The 16,646-nt window shown below is 45.3% G+C and overlaps 1 protein-coding gene across 1 annotated transcript in view; it reads left to right on the top strand.

Moving 5' to 3' along the window:
- Positions 1-16,646, top strand: part of EDA (ectodysplasin A) — a 455,546-nt gene that overhangs the window by 434,713 nt on the left and 4,187 nt on the right. The window contains 7 exon segments of the mRNA XM_033201286.1: positions 3,957-3,980; positions 9,187-9,203; positions 9,206-9,248; positions 9,251-9,367; positions 10,826-10,860; positions 11,790-11,841; positions 14,738-14,868. Coding sequence (XP_033057177.1) covers positions 3,957-3,980; positions 9,187-9,203; positions 9,206-9,248; positions 9,251-9,367; positions 10,826-10,860; positions 11,790-11,841; positions 14,738-14,868 — 419 coding nt within the window.

Genomic DNA, 16,646 nt, shown 5'->3' with positions numbered 1-16,646 from the left:
AAAAATGCTCAGCATCACTGATCATTAGAGAAATATAAATCCAAACTAAATGAGATACCATCTCACACCAGTCAGAATGGCTATTACTAAGAAATCAAAAACAAGAGATGCTGGTGAGGTTGTGGAGAAAAAGGAACACTTATATACTTCTGGTGGGAGTGTAAATTAGTCCAGCCATTACGGAAAGCAGTGTGGTGATTCCTCAAAGAACTTAAAGCAGAATTACCATGCAACCCAGCGCTCTCATTATTGGGTATATACACAAAATAATATAACTTGTTCTACCATAAAGACATATGCACATGTGTGTTCATGGCAGCACTATTCACAATAGCAAAGATGTGGAATCAACCTAAATGACCATCAACAGTTGACTGGATAAAGAAAATGTACATAAATGTCATGGAATACTATGCAGCCATAAAAAAGAATGAGATCATGTTCTTTGCAGCAACATGAATGGAGCTGGAGGCTATAATCACAAGCAGGGTCAGAAAACCAAATGCTGCATCTTCTCACTTGTAAGTGGGAGCTACACATTGAATACATATGGACACAAAGAGGGGAACAATAGACACCAGGCCTACTTGCAAGTGGAGAGTCGGAGGAGGGTGAAGATCAAAAAACTACTTATTGGGTACTATGTTTATTACCTGGGTGATGAAATAATATATACACCAAACCCCTGTGACACACAATTTATCTATAGGACCAACCTGCACATGTACCCCTAAACTAAAATAAAAGTTTAAGAAATGACTTTGAGCCCTGTTTCTCTTGGTACTCTTCATGTCATGGGCATTTTAGGGAAAAAATATAAAAATTTTAGTTAACTCTTTGTCTTACACTGTTTGCCAAAATCTATACCAGATTAATTGTAGATTTAAAAATAAAATGAAACCATAAAAGAACTAGAAAATATATAAAGAGTTACCTATAATGTCACATTAGGGAAGGCCTAAGTAAGCATGACACTGAAGACAGTAACCATATAGGAAAAGATTATTAGGTTTAATTACATGTAAGGAAAGCTTTTCACACCCTTTGACCCAACAGTGTCATTTCTAATGACACATCCTAAAAAACCTTTGGACAAGTGTATAAAAATTTACATATGTAAAAACATTAACTACATCATTGTTTATAATAGTGAAAAACTGGACCCAGTCTAAATATCTATCAAAGATGATTAAACGCTGATGCATCCATATAAAAATTACAATGTAAAAATGTAGTTATTGACATAAAAAAGGTTATCAAATGACACTTTTCATCTGATCCGATTTTGTAAAAATACCTATTTATACACATAGAAGATTTCTAGATGTGCATGAAATGTTAGTAGAGGTTATTTAGGGGTACTTTAATAAGCTCTTTTTCCTTTTGCTACTCTTTTTTATGTATATATGTATGTATGCATGCATTTACGTATGTGTAAGGAGTAGGTATATCTTGTATAAAAATAATTGAAGCTTAAAAAGACTTTTAAATTTCCATTTCTCTCTTTTCACTTGTGGATTTAGGTCAGACCTTCTCCAGGAAGCTATTTGTTCCCCTTAAATGGCCAGTATAATTCCTGAAGCCACCCGTCATCTTTTGTATTTCCCTATTCAACTGTCAGTTCTGAAGATAGAGTTGTGAGTTGTGTTTCATTATTACTGCCTTCCATACACATGCTCAGTAAGGACTGGTTGGCTGGTGATGGCGTGATTTCCTCAAAGCCTGCTTTTGAAGTCTGATATAACAGTGCTTACCCTTAACCAGCTGAAATGGTCAAAAACTTGGTCCAGGCTAGCACACCTTTGCCAAGAGGGCAGGGTGGCTATAATGGCTGTCTTTCTACTACTCTCCTAGGCTGTGGTGGCTGGCTGGCTGATAGAGCTGAGCCCTTTCTGTGTAAATCTTTCCCCAAACAGCTTTCTTGTTCAAGAAAAAGGCATTTCTCGGGTTGAGTCGCTGCCTCTTATCATGAATGTCTATGTAGTTGTGGTTTCCTCTCAGAACTTCTAAGCACATTCTCAAGAACTCACAATGCTGTTAAAAAAAAATTCATAAAGGATGGGTAACAAAGAAAGAAGACAAAGAACTAGGAGGAGAGGAAAGGAGAAGAGAGAAGGAAAAGAGAATTGAGATTCATGACCTTAAGTACAGCAGTTGTTCCAATCTAAAACATCCCCTGGACATAACAATAGCCACTGTTGCACATGAAAATACTTTGCCAGAAAAGTCTACACAGACGTTGGTTTTTCAAGAGACCTGTGAAAGCTCTGATGGCCACTCTGGCAGCCCTCCAGGTTAGAGACTTTACTGATCTCTAAAAGGGCCTGCTCTTACAGTTAGAGATCATTCCAGGTTTGTTGCAAATATCAAATGAGATGATAAATGGAAATATGTTTTATAAACTATAATATTGAAATGCTTGGTTTTCCTTTTGTAAGCTCTTGAGGGCACTGACAGTGGTTTAATGTATAATTGTGTCTTCATGGCAGTTTGGAACAGATTTTAAATACCTGTATTTAAAGAAAGTCAAATCCAAATGTAGAATGAAGAGAACTGATTTCCTAGAAGGGAAAAAAAAGTGACTGTCTGGGAGCGAGCTAAACTGTTTGGTGAGTTGTGGTCACCTAACTATATTAGAAACACCTTGGATTTTCTTTTCTTTTTTTTTTTTTTGAGACGGAGTCTGGCTCTGTCGCCCAGGCTGGAGTGCAGTGGCCGGATCTCAGCTAACTGCAAGCTCCGCCTTCTGGGTTTACGCCATTCTCCTGCCTCAGCCTCCGGAGTAGCTGGGACTACAGGCGCCCGCCACCTCGCCCGGCTAGTTTTTTGTATCTTTTAGTAGAGACGGGGTTTCACCGTGTTAGCCAGGATGGTCTCCATCTCCTGACCTTGTGATCCGCCCGTCTCAGCCTCCCAAAGTGCTGGGATTACAGGCTTGAGCCACCGCGCCCGGCCCACCTTGGATTTTCTAAGTGCCTTTAATTGATTAGAATTATTTTCCTTAGAAGTAATTCCCAAGAAAATGCTTGTGATTTCACTGCCAATGAAATGGCTGACATTTCTTATTTTATTTTATTTTATTTTATTTTATTTTATTTTGAGATGGAGTCTCGCTCTGTCATCCAGGCTGGAGTGCAGTGGTGTGATCTTGGTTCACTGCAAGCTCCACCTCCCAGGTTCACGCCATTTTCCTGGCTCAGCCTCCCGTGTGACTGAGACTACAGGCGCCCGGCTAACTTTTTGTGTTTTTAGTAGAGATGAGGTTTCACTGTGTTAGCCAGGATGGTCTTTATCTCCTGACTTCGTGATCCATCCGCCTCGGCCTCCCAGCGTGCTGGGATTACAGGCATAAGCCACTGCGCCCGGCCGACATTTCTGTTAAAGTGTCCGTTAACTTATGATAAATTACAATGGAAATGCATGTGGCCCTCACGAGTGTATTATGGTCAAACTTTTAATAAGTAACAAATTAAATCATGATAAGGAAGTGACTAAAAAGTTAATTAAACACTGCTGCTCTGCTCTTTCCATGAAAATGACCCTTTGCTCCTTCCAAGTTCAACACATGAGACTTCATATCAGATTCTCACCTGAATGCATGACTCTTCAACCTCAGGACTTGCAGAAGTAATGGAATGCCATCCTAAGGTTGTTGAGTTGTGCGTTTCTGGGCATTTCATCTCTATGGAGAAGTACCCATTCCCTCACCCCAAAGACTGAGGTAGAAAGATTTTTCTCCCTAGGGAAAAATCTTACTTGAAAGTTTTGTGGCCTCAAGAGCCGGAAGACAGAATGGGGAGGTTTGATAGTTGGATCCTTGCCAAAACCCTGACCCTTGACTGTGAGACTCCCTCAAATTTGCAGTGTCTTGGGGATCCCTCCTAGTGACTATCTTAGAAAATAAACATTTCCATTCATTTCTAATGACTTAATTATCTATTTTCTTTTTCATATAGGTCCAGTTAAAAACAAGAAAAAGGGTAAGTTCCTTACTTTATAAAATTGCTGTCTTGTCATATCTTTTCTAAAATTAGAAGAAAAAAAAATCAAGAGTACGATTTTTGTATTACATTCTTTCAGCATTATCTGTCCGTTATTTTATTCAATATGTTACCTTCTTGAGTATTGTAGTTTCTGAAGAACAAGAAATCGTTCTTTAGTGATGATTCACTTCTTTCTTTCATTCTTCCTTACTCTTCTCCCTGCTCTTCTTTTTTTTTTCTTTTTTTGAGACGGAGTTTCACTCTTGTTGCCCAGGCTGGAGTGCAATGACGCAATCTTAGCTCACTGAAACCTCCGCCTTTGGGGTTCAAGCAATTCTCCTGCCTCAGCCTCCTGAGTAGCTGGGATTACAGGCACTCACTTTTATCCTTTTTTTTCCTCCTTTATCAAATCAGTGATTGAGTATGAATGAAATCCTGAGTCACCATATAGGAACTAGATACACTACCTATCAAAAGATGTCAGCACCCTGTTTCTTGGACTTAAAGCTTCCTGATTTGATTTCCCAAAGAGTCAGGGAAGGTATTTCTTGCTTTGAGGGTTCAATATCATTTTCTCTGTAATGAAAACGCTATTCTGGGGTAGTACCCTGACCGTTTAGTCTTTTCAAAGCAGCTTCCATTGTGCCATTGTTGGGTCAGTAAGTCCCCAGTGTACTTGCAATGAAACTAGCCCTAGGGCACGTACAAGTGCTCACTTACTAAAAGATGAGAATCAATCCAAAGACAGAACATTCTCCAAAGACAGGGCCAGGCAATATGGTCTACTACTTAGGACTGAAAAAACCAATTATGAAACTAGCTAAAGCACCTGTTTGTTTCTGGGTTCTGACCTGGGAGGAAGACAGAGTAAAACTAATGATTTTTCATTAAAATGCTTTAAGTGAAATGATGCTGTGTGATAAGATTTATGGAGCTTTATAGAATAGATTGCCAACCCCAGACTAGACCAAAAGACTGGCTTCAGCTGCAGTCTGCCACTTCTTCGAACACTAGGGTACTCTGGTGCCTTGAGGTATCATAGTCCACATGGAAAAGTTGTGTGCCTGTTGTAAAGAAGCTGAGGAGTCAGTGGCCGGGCGCGGTGGCTCAAGCCTGTAATCCCAGCACTTTGGGAGGCCGAGACGGGCGGATCACGAGGTCAGGAGATCGAGACCATCCTGGCTAACACGGTGAAACCCCGTGTCTACTAAAAAAAAAAAACTAGCCGGGCGAGGTGGCGGGCGCCTGTAGTCCCAGCTACTCCGGAGGCTGAGGCAGGAGAATGGCGTAAACCCGGGAGGCGGAGCTTGCAGTGAGCTGAGATCGCGCCACTGCACTCCAGCCTGGCGACAGAGCGAGACTCCGTCTCAACAAAAAAAAAAAAAAAAAAAAAAAAAGCTGAGGAATGACCTGACCTCCTGAGTGCCTGAACTGAGCAAGGTTGGAAAACAGCCAGGGAGCTGGAGTCAGTGAGGAAACCTTTCCCTGTGGCGCCTGGGCATTTACCACCAAGATGTTCTGTCTTTTAAGAAAGTAGATTTGATTTTCAAACATGTAGTTCTTAAATCTTGTCACATCCCTTTAAAACAGAAATTACAACTCAGATCATTGCCTGGCACTGCTACCTTGGACATTATTGAGAAGAGAGTGCACATAGGCCTTAAACATTTACTTTGGCTGAAAGTTATTTAGAAGCCATTTAATATGGATTTCCTTGGATATGGTGAATAGGCACATGCTTGAAGAGATAAATTGAATTGTTCACTTAATTTTCACCCTTTAATGGAATTTTCCTCCTTCCACAACTTTCTCTCTCTCACTCACTCATTCACTCACTTTTGGTTGTTCTTTCATTTGGGGCTTAGCTAAAAGGTTAAAGAAATACTCCTTGGCCGGGCGCGGTGGCTCAAGCCTGTAATCCCAGCACTTTGGGAGGCCGAGACGGGCGGATCACGAGGTCAGGAGATCGAGACCATCCTGGCTAACACGGTGAAACCCCGTCTCTACTAAAAATACAAAAAACTAGCCGGGCGAGGTGGCGGGCGCCTGTAGTCCCAGCTACTCCGGAGGCTGAGGCAGGAGAATGGTGTAAACCCGGGAGGCGGAGCTTGCAGTGAGCTGAGATCCGGCCACTGCACTCCAGCCTGGGAGACAGAGCCAGACTCCGTCTCAAAAAAAAAAAAGAACTACTCCTTTGATGAAGTTTAGCTTTGAAAGGAATGTGTATATTCTTTCATCTAACACTACGTAGGGTATGTTTCTAAGTACAGACGTCTCTGGGCTTTTATATCATGAGGTGCTCTGTTAAAGTAAGGAAATCCAGAGAAGGAGTCAATCCTCTGAAGTTATCCTCTTGCTCCAGGGGTCATTTTGTACATTCTCTTCTCTGAGCCCAACTTTGTGTAAGTATGCAAGTGTGAGAAGCATACTTGCCTAACCCTTGTTGCAGAGGAACAGAGGACCAGCTGCAGAACTGGAACAAAGCAGGAGTTTTTTCTCAAATGCCTTCTAACATTTTCATAAGTGAACATTCTGTTTTCACTGCAACCATTAGTCTCTTGGACTGGAGGAGTTTCTGGCTGTAAGTCTTCCAAAATTACATTAGCAATTACAGGAGACTCACATTCTTGAAGCTGAAGTTTGTGCTACCCACAGAACACCCTGTAGCTTGAAAATCACTGTTAGGCTTGGAAATCTTGGGACACAGGACAGCCTAATATGCACCAACCTCTGTGTCTATGCCACCTAGAAAATAAGGAGGGAGAAGCAAACCTTACAACCAGGCTAAGAAAGCTTCCTGACTGCAAGTGGTAAGTCACCCCTCCTTGTGGAAGCTCAGTCAGTCTCATGAGGAAACAGAGAAATCATTCAGGCCAAGCTCCTTGTTTCACAGATGTAGAAACTGAGGCTCAAGGAGAGGAAGGGATTTGCCCAAAGTGTGTCTGTGGCAGAGCTAGGGCTTACATCCTTATCTCCTGAGTACAGATTCTGTGTTCTTTCCACTACACTAGCTGGAATTGAAACTTGGGCTCTGAATAAGCCTGATTTGGAAGGTGCCCAAATCTGAAGGGAGATGGTTTTCCTGTTCAGCATCTTGAAATTGGCTAGATCTAGAAACGGGGCAGATCCAATCTTTTGCTGCTAAGTGCAGTGAAACCTCTAAAGCTCATGCCTCTAGGTCTTTAAGGCTACAGGGACTCTTCTGGGAGAGATGTTCTCTGGACCTTCCTTTCCTTCCTCTCTGAGGAAGAGGCCCCATGATGACCCCATGGTTTTATTCCAAATGCAGATGTGGTTAGACATAGACAACTGGCCTCTTGAGCGGCATTGCCATGAGGATTTGGTTTCTTGGCCATGAGGCATTCTTCTTAAGGAGGACCTGATAAATCAGGACAGGATTTTCCTGCCTAAGGGTCTGGGGAGCAGGAAGTCAGAGTCAGTAAGAAGGTCTTTAGTGAGACTAGAAAGGTTGTATTTAAAACTAAGAAACTACCTCAGGTGAAGACATTGTGATGAAGTCTGGAAACAGGCTTCCATTCCTGAAACTTTCCATAAAATTGTGAGAAGGTGGTGAAGGAAGGAAGAAGACCTATGCCCACCTGTAGTCTTTGAGTGTAGCAGCGCAGAGCAGAGGAAGTCAACAGGAGGAGCTGGAGGTTTTGGTTCAAGACCACAGTTATGACTCATTTAAGATAACTACATCCTGGTGGGAATGTTGAAAGGACTGGAATATGAAATAGGAGGGTCGAGATTGTTCTAGAAGGATAGCAAGGAGGAAATGGGGGAAGAGTTGGTGAGCATGATTAGTAATACATTTGAGAATAGGAGTTCTGAGGAAAGACTTTGGGAAGCTGGATTATTTAGCCTATAGAAATAGGGGTTGGTGGGTGACTTAATTTCTTTTCATATATAAGGATTATGTATATGTATATTCTTCTCTGTCTACGCAAATAGAATAAGAGCTTAAACTGCCACAAGAGGGACGTCAGTTAATATACCAGAGAACTTCCTAACAGTGAGCAGTGAGGGGCAATAAACATTGGAACATGTTACTATGGAGTTTGCAGAATTTCCTTTCCCAGAGATCTTTTAAAACAGAGTTTACAAAGGTCAGCCAAGAAAGTGAAACCTGCTGCCTCTTCCTCAGCTCTCTCTACCCTCTGTCACTGCTTCTTTCCTGTTTCTCGATATCTCTCTCTCCCTCCCCCTCTTCCCGTGCCCCTCTTCCTCCTTCTCCATTCCCCCATCTCCAAAACTCCTTCCCATTTCTCATTCCCAACTAGCACTGCCCCCAACCCAACCCCCATTTCCTGTACATCCTGACTCCTAGAGGAACCTTCCTGGAGCTGATACTGTTCCTAAGGCCAGGCTGTACAGCTTCCTCTTGTTATTGACATCAAGTCCACCAAACTGGGCAGCAAACATAAAAGCTCTACATTCTTCAACAATAGCCCAATTCTAAAAAGAACCACAAAGTGACCCATAGGTCTAATCACTTGGTAGTTCTCATCCTTTGGACTCAGCTGAAATGTAACCTCCTTTTTGAAACCTTCCCTGACCTCTTCAGCATTTGGTCCCTACTCACTAAGGTAGCACTTCTACTATCCCATTACTGTGTCTGTTTCCCCACAGACACAGGCTGATCTCCTGGAGGGCCACTTATATGCTCAAACGTAGCTTTGTAAATGCGTATTCACAAAAGGGAGTGGGGGGAAGGGAGAGAAAGCACAAGACAGACAGAGACAGGGAGACAGAGCTGTGTGATAAAGGTATCCAACTCTTTAGCAGGGACTCCCAGAGAGCTGACTTTGTGTCCTCAGAAGTCTGTAGAACTCCTGACAGTCCACTCATCCAGGAAATAACTACAAATGCAACACTGAGGCCAGGCACGGTGGCTTGCGCCTGTAATCCCAGCACTTTGGGAGGCCAAGGCAGGTAGATCACCCAAAGTCAGGAGTTCGAGACCAGCCTGGCCAACATGGTGAAACCCCATCTCTACTAAAAATACAAAAATTAGCCGGACACGGTGGCACGTGCCTGTAATCCCAGTTACTCCGGAGGCTGAAGCAGGAGAATCACTTGAACCCGGGAGGTGGAGGTTGCAGTGAGCTGACATCGCGCCACTGAACTCCAGCCTGGGTGACAGAGCAGAACTCCATCTCAAAAAAAAAAAAAAAAAGTAACACTGAACCCTATTTTTCAGGAAAGAAAGCAGGACCTCTCCTGGACCCAATGGCCCTCCAGGACCCCCAGGACCTCCAGGACCCCAGGACCCCCAGGAATTCCAGGGATTCCTGGAATTCCAGGAACGACGGTTATGGGACCACCTGGTCCTCCAGGTCCTCCTGGTCCTCAAGGACCCCCTGGCCTCCAGGGACCTTCTGGTGAGTTCCCCTGTCTTTCCACCCCACCAGGTGCCTTACAAGTACCTTAGGAGAACAAGACTGGGTGATCCTGAAAGCAGTTTCAAACGGTGGAGATGGGGTTGGTGTGCAATGAGGGATGCAGCTCTCCAAGACCAGTGTAAAACTAGGAATTGAACAGCCAGTAGGGCCTGACCTGCTCTAGCTTCTTATATCTACCAACCTGTCAAGGACAGGCCACCTGTTCTTACCCCATCTCAACCCTTCTATCACAAGCCCTCCCTGACTCTTGGCCTCCCTGTAATGGACCAGTAAAATTCATATGAGCCAGAGACAGAGGCCCTGGTGGTTCACTGGAGTTCCAGTGGGGAATAGATTTAATCTTCTCTGATTCCCTGCATCTAGCTCCACATCCTGATGTTTGCATAGAAACAGGCTATGGAGTGGAAAGTTGAGGACTGAACAAAATGACAGGATGGTTTCATCTTATGAAGTCTGAAGTGCTTTTCCCATAGCAAGTAGTCACTAATGGTCAAGAAGTTGGAAACTTAAGAGTCACTCAGTCTGTGGATAAAGCAAACCCAGGCACCAAGGCTGTCCCATCCAGGAACCAAGTGCTTCTTGCACTAGATCCTTACCCTACCACACTTGCCATTCAAATGTCATTTCATCCCTTTGCATCTTTCTCCTTAAGCCCTGAAGGGCATCTGAAAGGTATGAATGCAGATCCAAACCTGCCTAATTAGCATTGACAAGAGTCAGACTGCCTGGGCTTATGTCAGTTGTTATTTCTTCCTCCTGCTCCCCACTCCCCCGCCCTGTATCTTGGGGCTTTAAAGAAAGGGACGCTTACAGCTGATTTCTCCAGGGGCAAGAATTCTGCAGCAGAATTCAGATTCTTTAACTTGTACTTCACACAGGGCTAAGCAGTGTTACCATGGCCACAAGAGATGGAGTTAGGGATGTTTTTTCATCCAATCATTCCTTAAATATTGAGCACTTTCTGTATACAAAGAGACATATTGATACATGGTCCTTTTTCTCATAGAGGTTATCTCCTAGAGGAAAAGAGAACAAAGAAACAAGATATTTACAAATAGCAGTGGGCTCTATGAAGAAAATTGATAGAAAGGGAGCAAAAGGCTAGAGAAGCCAATGCCATTGTCTCAGGGTCACACAGTGACAGGAATGCCCTCTCATTGTTCTCCATGGGTGCCTGGTGGGGCTTGCCTTGGGCTAATATTGGCCAGAGGCAATACTCAGAAGTTTCCCTGCTGGGTGCTGGGCCCACTGAAGATGAAGGTCGGGGCAGGAAACAGAAGAGGTGCACTCTGACTCTTCCTCCATCTCTAAGCCCTGGAGAATAAAGCTCAGACAGGGCTGGCTGCAGGGAGCACGGCTCACCACCACTAGCTGCTCAGGTGACGGGAAAAGGAAGTCAAAAGATTATGCCCTCTGATTGTCCTGTCCTATTTGCAGGTGCTGCTGATAAAGCTGGAACTCGAGAAAACCAGGTTGGCTGGGGATTGCTCTCTTCTTGGGTAGGAAGGAAAGCCACAGGCTAGAGCCACCTTTAAATTAGCTTCTTATTAGATTTCCTGAGGCTTTATTTCATGAGAACACCCTGGAGATTCTGAGGGTTTTCACTCACAGCCCCCTCCCATCTCTATGAATAGAAAAGCTTTGCCCCAGGGTATGTTTTTAGCTAAGGAAAGGGTGTCTTGCCAGGATCATTTTTCCTCATTTCACAGGAGACCCCAGGGTCACCATAGCCAGGGCCAGTAGTCAGCTGAAATAAGCTGCCAGTCAGACCTATTCACCTGAGCCTCCAACTCCCCAGCCACCCCAGACACCTTGTCGGCTCTCAGACCACCTGGGATCCAGACCTGAAGAGTTGAAGAGTATGTCCTTGAAAAACAGCCAACCAGCTCCAGGCCCAGCCTAGCCTGGGTGTCTGCCTTAATGGCCTGAAGAGCTCCTCCCAGTCTTTGAGCTTCCTAATCTGTCTCTATTGGCAGGTTCTGCTGCCTTGCCTTGTCTCATCTCAGCCTCCCTCGCCACAGCTGTGTGGCCACAGTGCTAAATCTACACAGCTGCACAGTGCTTGACGGCTTGCAGGGCAATTTTATATCCATCACCTCATTTGATCTTTAGACATCCCTGTGAGAGAGGCCAGACATTCTTATAATCCCCATTTTACAGTTAGGGAAATGAGGCTCAGAGGCATTACATTTGGTTGAGGTCACATAGCTAGCAAGCGGTAGAGCTACAAAATCATATTACCCTCTAGTAGAAATGTAGTCAGTAACATCCCAAGAGAGGGGAGAGGGATCAGAATTGGATTACAATAGAAGACTAGAAACCAGGATGGAAACATGGGACCGGTGACTGAGCAAGCAGCCATTACTCATAGTGACTACTCTCATCCTTCTCATCCTGCCAGCCAGCTGTGGTGCATCTACAGGGCCAAGGGTCAGCAATTCAAGTCAAGAATGGTAAGAATCAAAATAGGCTCTCTCCCAAAGAGGAGCTTCACCCCTTCCTCCTCCCCAACCTCCAAATAATCACCCAGCCTAGTTCCTCCCAGGGCCCTGAGGTACCCTTGGCATACGAAGTCATTCTTTGCTCCATCATGCCCTCTACTGGCTGTCCTGAGCAATTGCTGGCATCAAGACCAGTTGCTACACCCAAATTGCATTTAGAATCACTGATTACGGAGCTGAAAGGGACTTGAGACATCATCTAGCACAGGCATTCTCAGGCGATGGAGTTTATATCAGAGCCACCATGGAGATATGTGTAGTTAGATTAATATTTTCACAATACAAATTATAGAAAGTAAAGCAATGTAAAATTAAATTCTTCTTGTCTGATAGATCTACGCAGATGGGCAGACAGGCTGCTTCTCTCAGGGAAGGTGGGGCATGTTAGAATCTCCAGGGAGTTGAAGATGCTAGTGTCTATCAAAAGGGAGAATGTGTTTAATGGGTTTAAGAAACACTGATTTATCGTAATCCCCGCATTTAACACATGGGGAAACAGAGTCCCAGAGAGATTGGATAATACCATAATAAATCATGCTGCCTCGTATTGTATGATACTTTAGAGTTTTCAGCATGCTTTCCTTGTCTTTAATTTCGTCCAATCCTCACAACCACCCTATGAGGTAGGTATGAGCTCCTTTTTACAAAGACAGACAGTGAAGTTCAGAGAGGTTAATTAACTTTCCCAGTATTTCTTAGTCAAGTTAGTTTAGGAGCCAGGATTCAAAACTACATCTTTCTGACTCTTTCCTCTCCCCTATGCTACTTCAGTGATATGTATGTACACTCCACTGAATGATAAGGTTCATTTTCTTCCCCCAAAGAGACATGAACATTCATGAAAGAACAGCACTTTGGAATAATGTCCAGTCCCCAGAGTGCACAAAGCCTAAAATGTGTGAACCCCCAGGAGCCTTGGGAAGCAGCAAGCTAGCCAAGATGCTAGATGCTTACAGAGCTTGGAGTGGAAGGGAGGGGTTTTGAGTACAGAAACGGTAAAGGAAGGTTAAAAAAAAAACAGCTACCTGGGGACAGTTTCTAAGAACTCAGTCAGTCCTGAACTGGCTGTGCTGAGTTTCCTTAATGACTGTATTTAGCTACTTCCCTGACTGCCACCTCCATGTCTGACTTACTAGCCTCAGAAATGTAAATAGGAACAGAATGGCACCAAAACCCAATTGGTCCTGCTGGGGACCACAAGACCCTGAGTGGGCCATGATCGCCACCTGTCCAGGGAGGCCAGAGACAGGCCAAAATAGATTTGTTTGGGTATCTAGACAGATAGTGTTTCTTCTGTGCCAGCAGCCACTGATTTTGCTCCCACTGCCACACAATAGGATTGTTTCCAGCCCCTCTGGGCCAGTCCTCAGAAGTGGTCTGTGCTGACCTTTAGTACTACCAGAAGAAGTGATGGGGGTGGGGTGCAGTGGCTCACGCCTGTAATCCCAGCACTTTGGGAGGCTGAGGGGAGCGGATCACTTGAGGCCAAAAGTTTGAGACCAGCCTGGCCAACGTGGTGAAACTCCGTCTCCACAAAAAATTAAGAAATTAGCTGGGCATAGTGGCACGCACCTGTAATTCCAGCTGCTTGGGAGGCTGAGACAGGAGAATCACTTGAACCCGGGAGGTGGAGGTCGCAGTGAGCCAAGATCACACCACTGCACTCCAGCCTTGGTGACAGAGTGAGTGACAGTTCATCTCAAAAAAAAAAAAAAAAAAGAAGAAAAAGAAGTGATGGGGTCAGGGATTGAAGGAGGTCATGCAGAGTGGTCCACTGATGGGACAGAGCCAGGGCAGTTCCTCCTAACTCCTAGCCCATCTACTTACCACCTCAAGGAAAGATGGTCACCTTTTCCAGAAAGCCTGTTTCCTCATCCCTCAGAGAGACAGACCTACTGAAACTGACCAAAGATGGACTTATAAAATATAATTTCTTGGTGCAGGATGGATGACTTAGAAGGGAAAAGGCTCCCTGGGCTTAGATGTCCTCCTCTCATGGTAGAAAGGAACATTCCTCTTTCTGCAGGATGGAAAGAGAAGATTTTCCTCCACCGTCACATGCTGGCTTCCACTGTCCAAAGGAATGCAACTGCCCCTCCACCCCTGCCTGGGGTGGGGCTGAGACAGATGTTTTGCCAAGGGTGCCTCGGCTCCTATCCTCCCAGCTGGCTCTGTTGCAGCCTGCCAGTCTATCTTTCACTCTCATAAGGATCCCTCTCACCTATGGGGCCCTGGTACTGGTGGTCAGTAACCCCAGTTGCCGTGGAGTCTGAATCATCTCTAATCCCTAAGGTTCTCCAGATAGACAGTGGGCTGAGTGGTTTCCTCCCAGGGAGGCTTTCCAGAAAGCTGTGGGTGTGGAAGAACCATAAAAAAGAATCTCTTAAGGAGAAAGAGAAAACCCATGAACCTATGAGACAAGAGGAATTCAGGAGCTCTGACTGGGAAAGTAAAATTGAATAATAAGACCTAGCCTGCCACTCAGTGTCTGAATTTTGCCTGTGCAGGCCCCATAACAACAAAGCAAATAGGGCAGCATGCCCACTCTCATCCTCCTCCGGCAAATACCAGCTAGAAGGTAATAGTTAAAGACCATTCCAGATGCAAGGGTCAAGAAAGGAAGTATAAAGACAGACAGGAGCCCAGGAGCCCTGAAGCAGGCCTGGCAGCTGCTTTACAAACAGAACAGCTTCTCTGCTTTCAAATGCTCTTCTTAAAGTTTGGCCTTCTAGGCTACCCTGGTTGCACTGGGATAGGGTTGGGGGTCGTGAACTCCTTGGTATTTATTTTCTGTTGCCTCGATTATTCTGACATGTACTGAGTGACTGTGCCCTTCTCTCATACTGAGATCTTTCAGGTGGAGTGCTCAATGACTGGTCTCGCATCACTATGAACCCCAAGGTGTTTAAGCTACATCCCCGCAGCGGGGAGCTGGAGGTACTGGTGGACGGCACCTACTTCATCTATAGTCAGGTAGAAGTGAGTACGGTCTTAGGCCTAACTCTTCTTATATCCAGAATGCAGATCCGGTGCAGACCACATAGGGGCACTGTGGAGCCAGCCAAGACCATCCAATGGCTAACTTCCTGCTTTGGGTGAGGGGGTGGGGGGACCGCACTGGGAGGGAGTTGAAAGAAGGAAAGAGAGAGGAGGCCAGCTTGTTTTGTTTTGTTTTGTTTTGTTTTTCCCTAGCCAAATATTATTGAAAACTGTGAAAAAGGCCCCTCCCACATTCTGCCATCTGATTCCCTCCTGCAGGGCCTCAGGCCCCTGTTTACCCTCCGAGCTGTTTGGCTCCACTGCCAAACTTGAACTTGGTCTCAGTATATTCTTTGAAAGTCAGTTCCAGGGTTACTGAGAACCCCTCCCCTCAACACTGCTGGCTCGGGCGTTATAATGAATAGTGCTCCTGCAGACTTTCTTTCCACCTCACAAAGATTTCTGACTGTCTTTCCTTCCTCTTTCTCCCATTTGTTTCCCTATCTTTCTATTCCTCTATTCTTGCCTCCTTCCTGCTGTTATTCTCCCAGCCCTTTCTCCCTCTGCTTTTGTCCTCTTCCTGCCCTGGGCCCGCTCCCCAAGTCTGCCAGTGTCCATCTACTTCCATTCCCTGATTGTTTGCCTCCACGGGGATGGCTCCTTGGAGATAGAGGAAAATGAGCCATGAGGTTGGGACTTTTGTGGGGTGGGCAGCAAGCATGCAGGTGGGCAGAAGGACTATGGAACCAACACATGGCTGTCACATGAGAGCGGCCAGCAAAGGTGGGCTAACAAGCATTTGCTAGGCACACTGAGCACCCTGGTGTAGCTTGGGTCCTGACCCATATGTGGCACCCAAATATGCTGTTCCCAGCTGAAGAGCGGATGGAGGGAGTGACCTTTCATAAAATGATTTACAGTGATATCTGAGAGTCCCAACACCCATGGGGCACGTGGGCATAACCCTGATGTCCTATGAGCCAAGCTCCACGTGGTGGGGGCAGTGGGGGCAGTGGTGGGGGAGGGCAGATCACAACTTGGTGTGAGGTATGATGGATAAGGGTAGTGAAGGATGGAAAAATTAATTTTCTGAGCCTAGGAGAGAATTGAGAGTGGCCCATGCAGGCTGGGAAAATCCCCATGACATTAGACCACTGAGCATAAGTTAGTGCTTCCTTATGGCCACAAAATTAGGGGCCTGGGCTTTTCCACATTCTTTGTCTTGTTTGCGGTAGCTAGCTCTCCATCTCTCTGGACCTGTTTCCTCAGTCACAAATGGGAGGCCCAAGGGGTACTGTGAATCAGTGAGGGGAGTCCAGGCACAAGGGAGGGGTGGTGCAGGCTGAATAAGCTTCTGTTAAGGAGCTGAAGAAATCGCAAGTTGGTATATGACCTCTCTGGGGAATCAGTGACTTCTAAGTTTCTCCACAAATAGTCCGTGGGGCTCAAGAGTGGAAGTCAGTTTGTGTCTACGGCACTGTGTGCACACCTGCTATGTGCAGAGCACTCTGCTTCGTGTCAGAGCTGGGGCAGGGGCAGGTGGGGGTACAGGGGAACGGTGAAGCTGCAAATAGGGCATGCTTCTTAGCCTTACAGAGTTTACGACAGGTGTGCTGTTGTAAGAAAGGTTTGCTCAACCAGCTGAGCCCCATGGACTAGGGGAAGGGCAATGCATCAACCTGTCACCCTGCCTTTCCTGTTGGCCAGCTAGCATGCCTTCACATGGCACTGCCCCATCCATGGGGTATACTGGCAGCTCATCTGAGAAGATTCTGTCA

Source organism: Trachypithecus francoisi, unplaced genomic scaffold (genome assembly GCF_009764315.1).
Source record: "Trachypithecus francoisi isolate TF-2019V2 unplaced genomic scaffold, Tfra_2.0 Lachesis_group6, whole genome shotgun sequence".
NCBI lineage: Eukaryota > Metazoa > Chordata > Mammalia > Primates > Cercopithecidae > Trachypithecus > Trachypithecus francoisi.
Note: the sequence above shows the minus strand (reverse complement) of the source record. Positions and strands in the feature narration are given on the sequence as shown.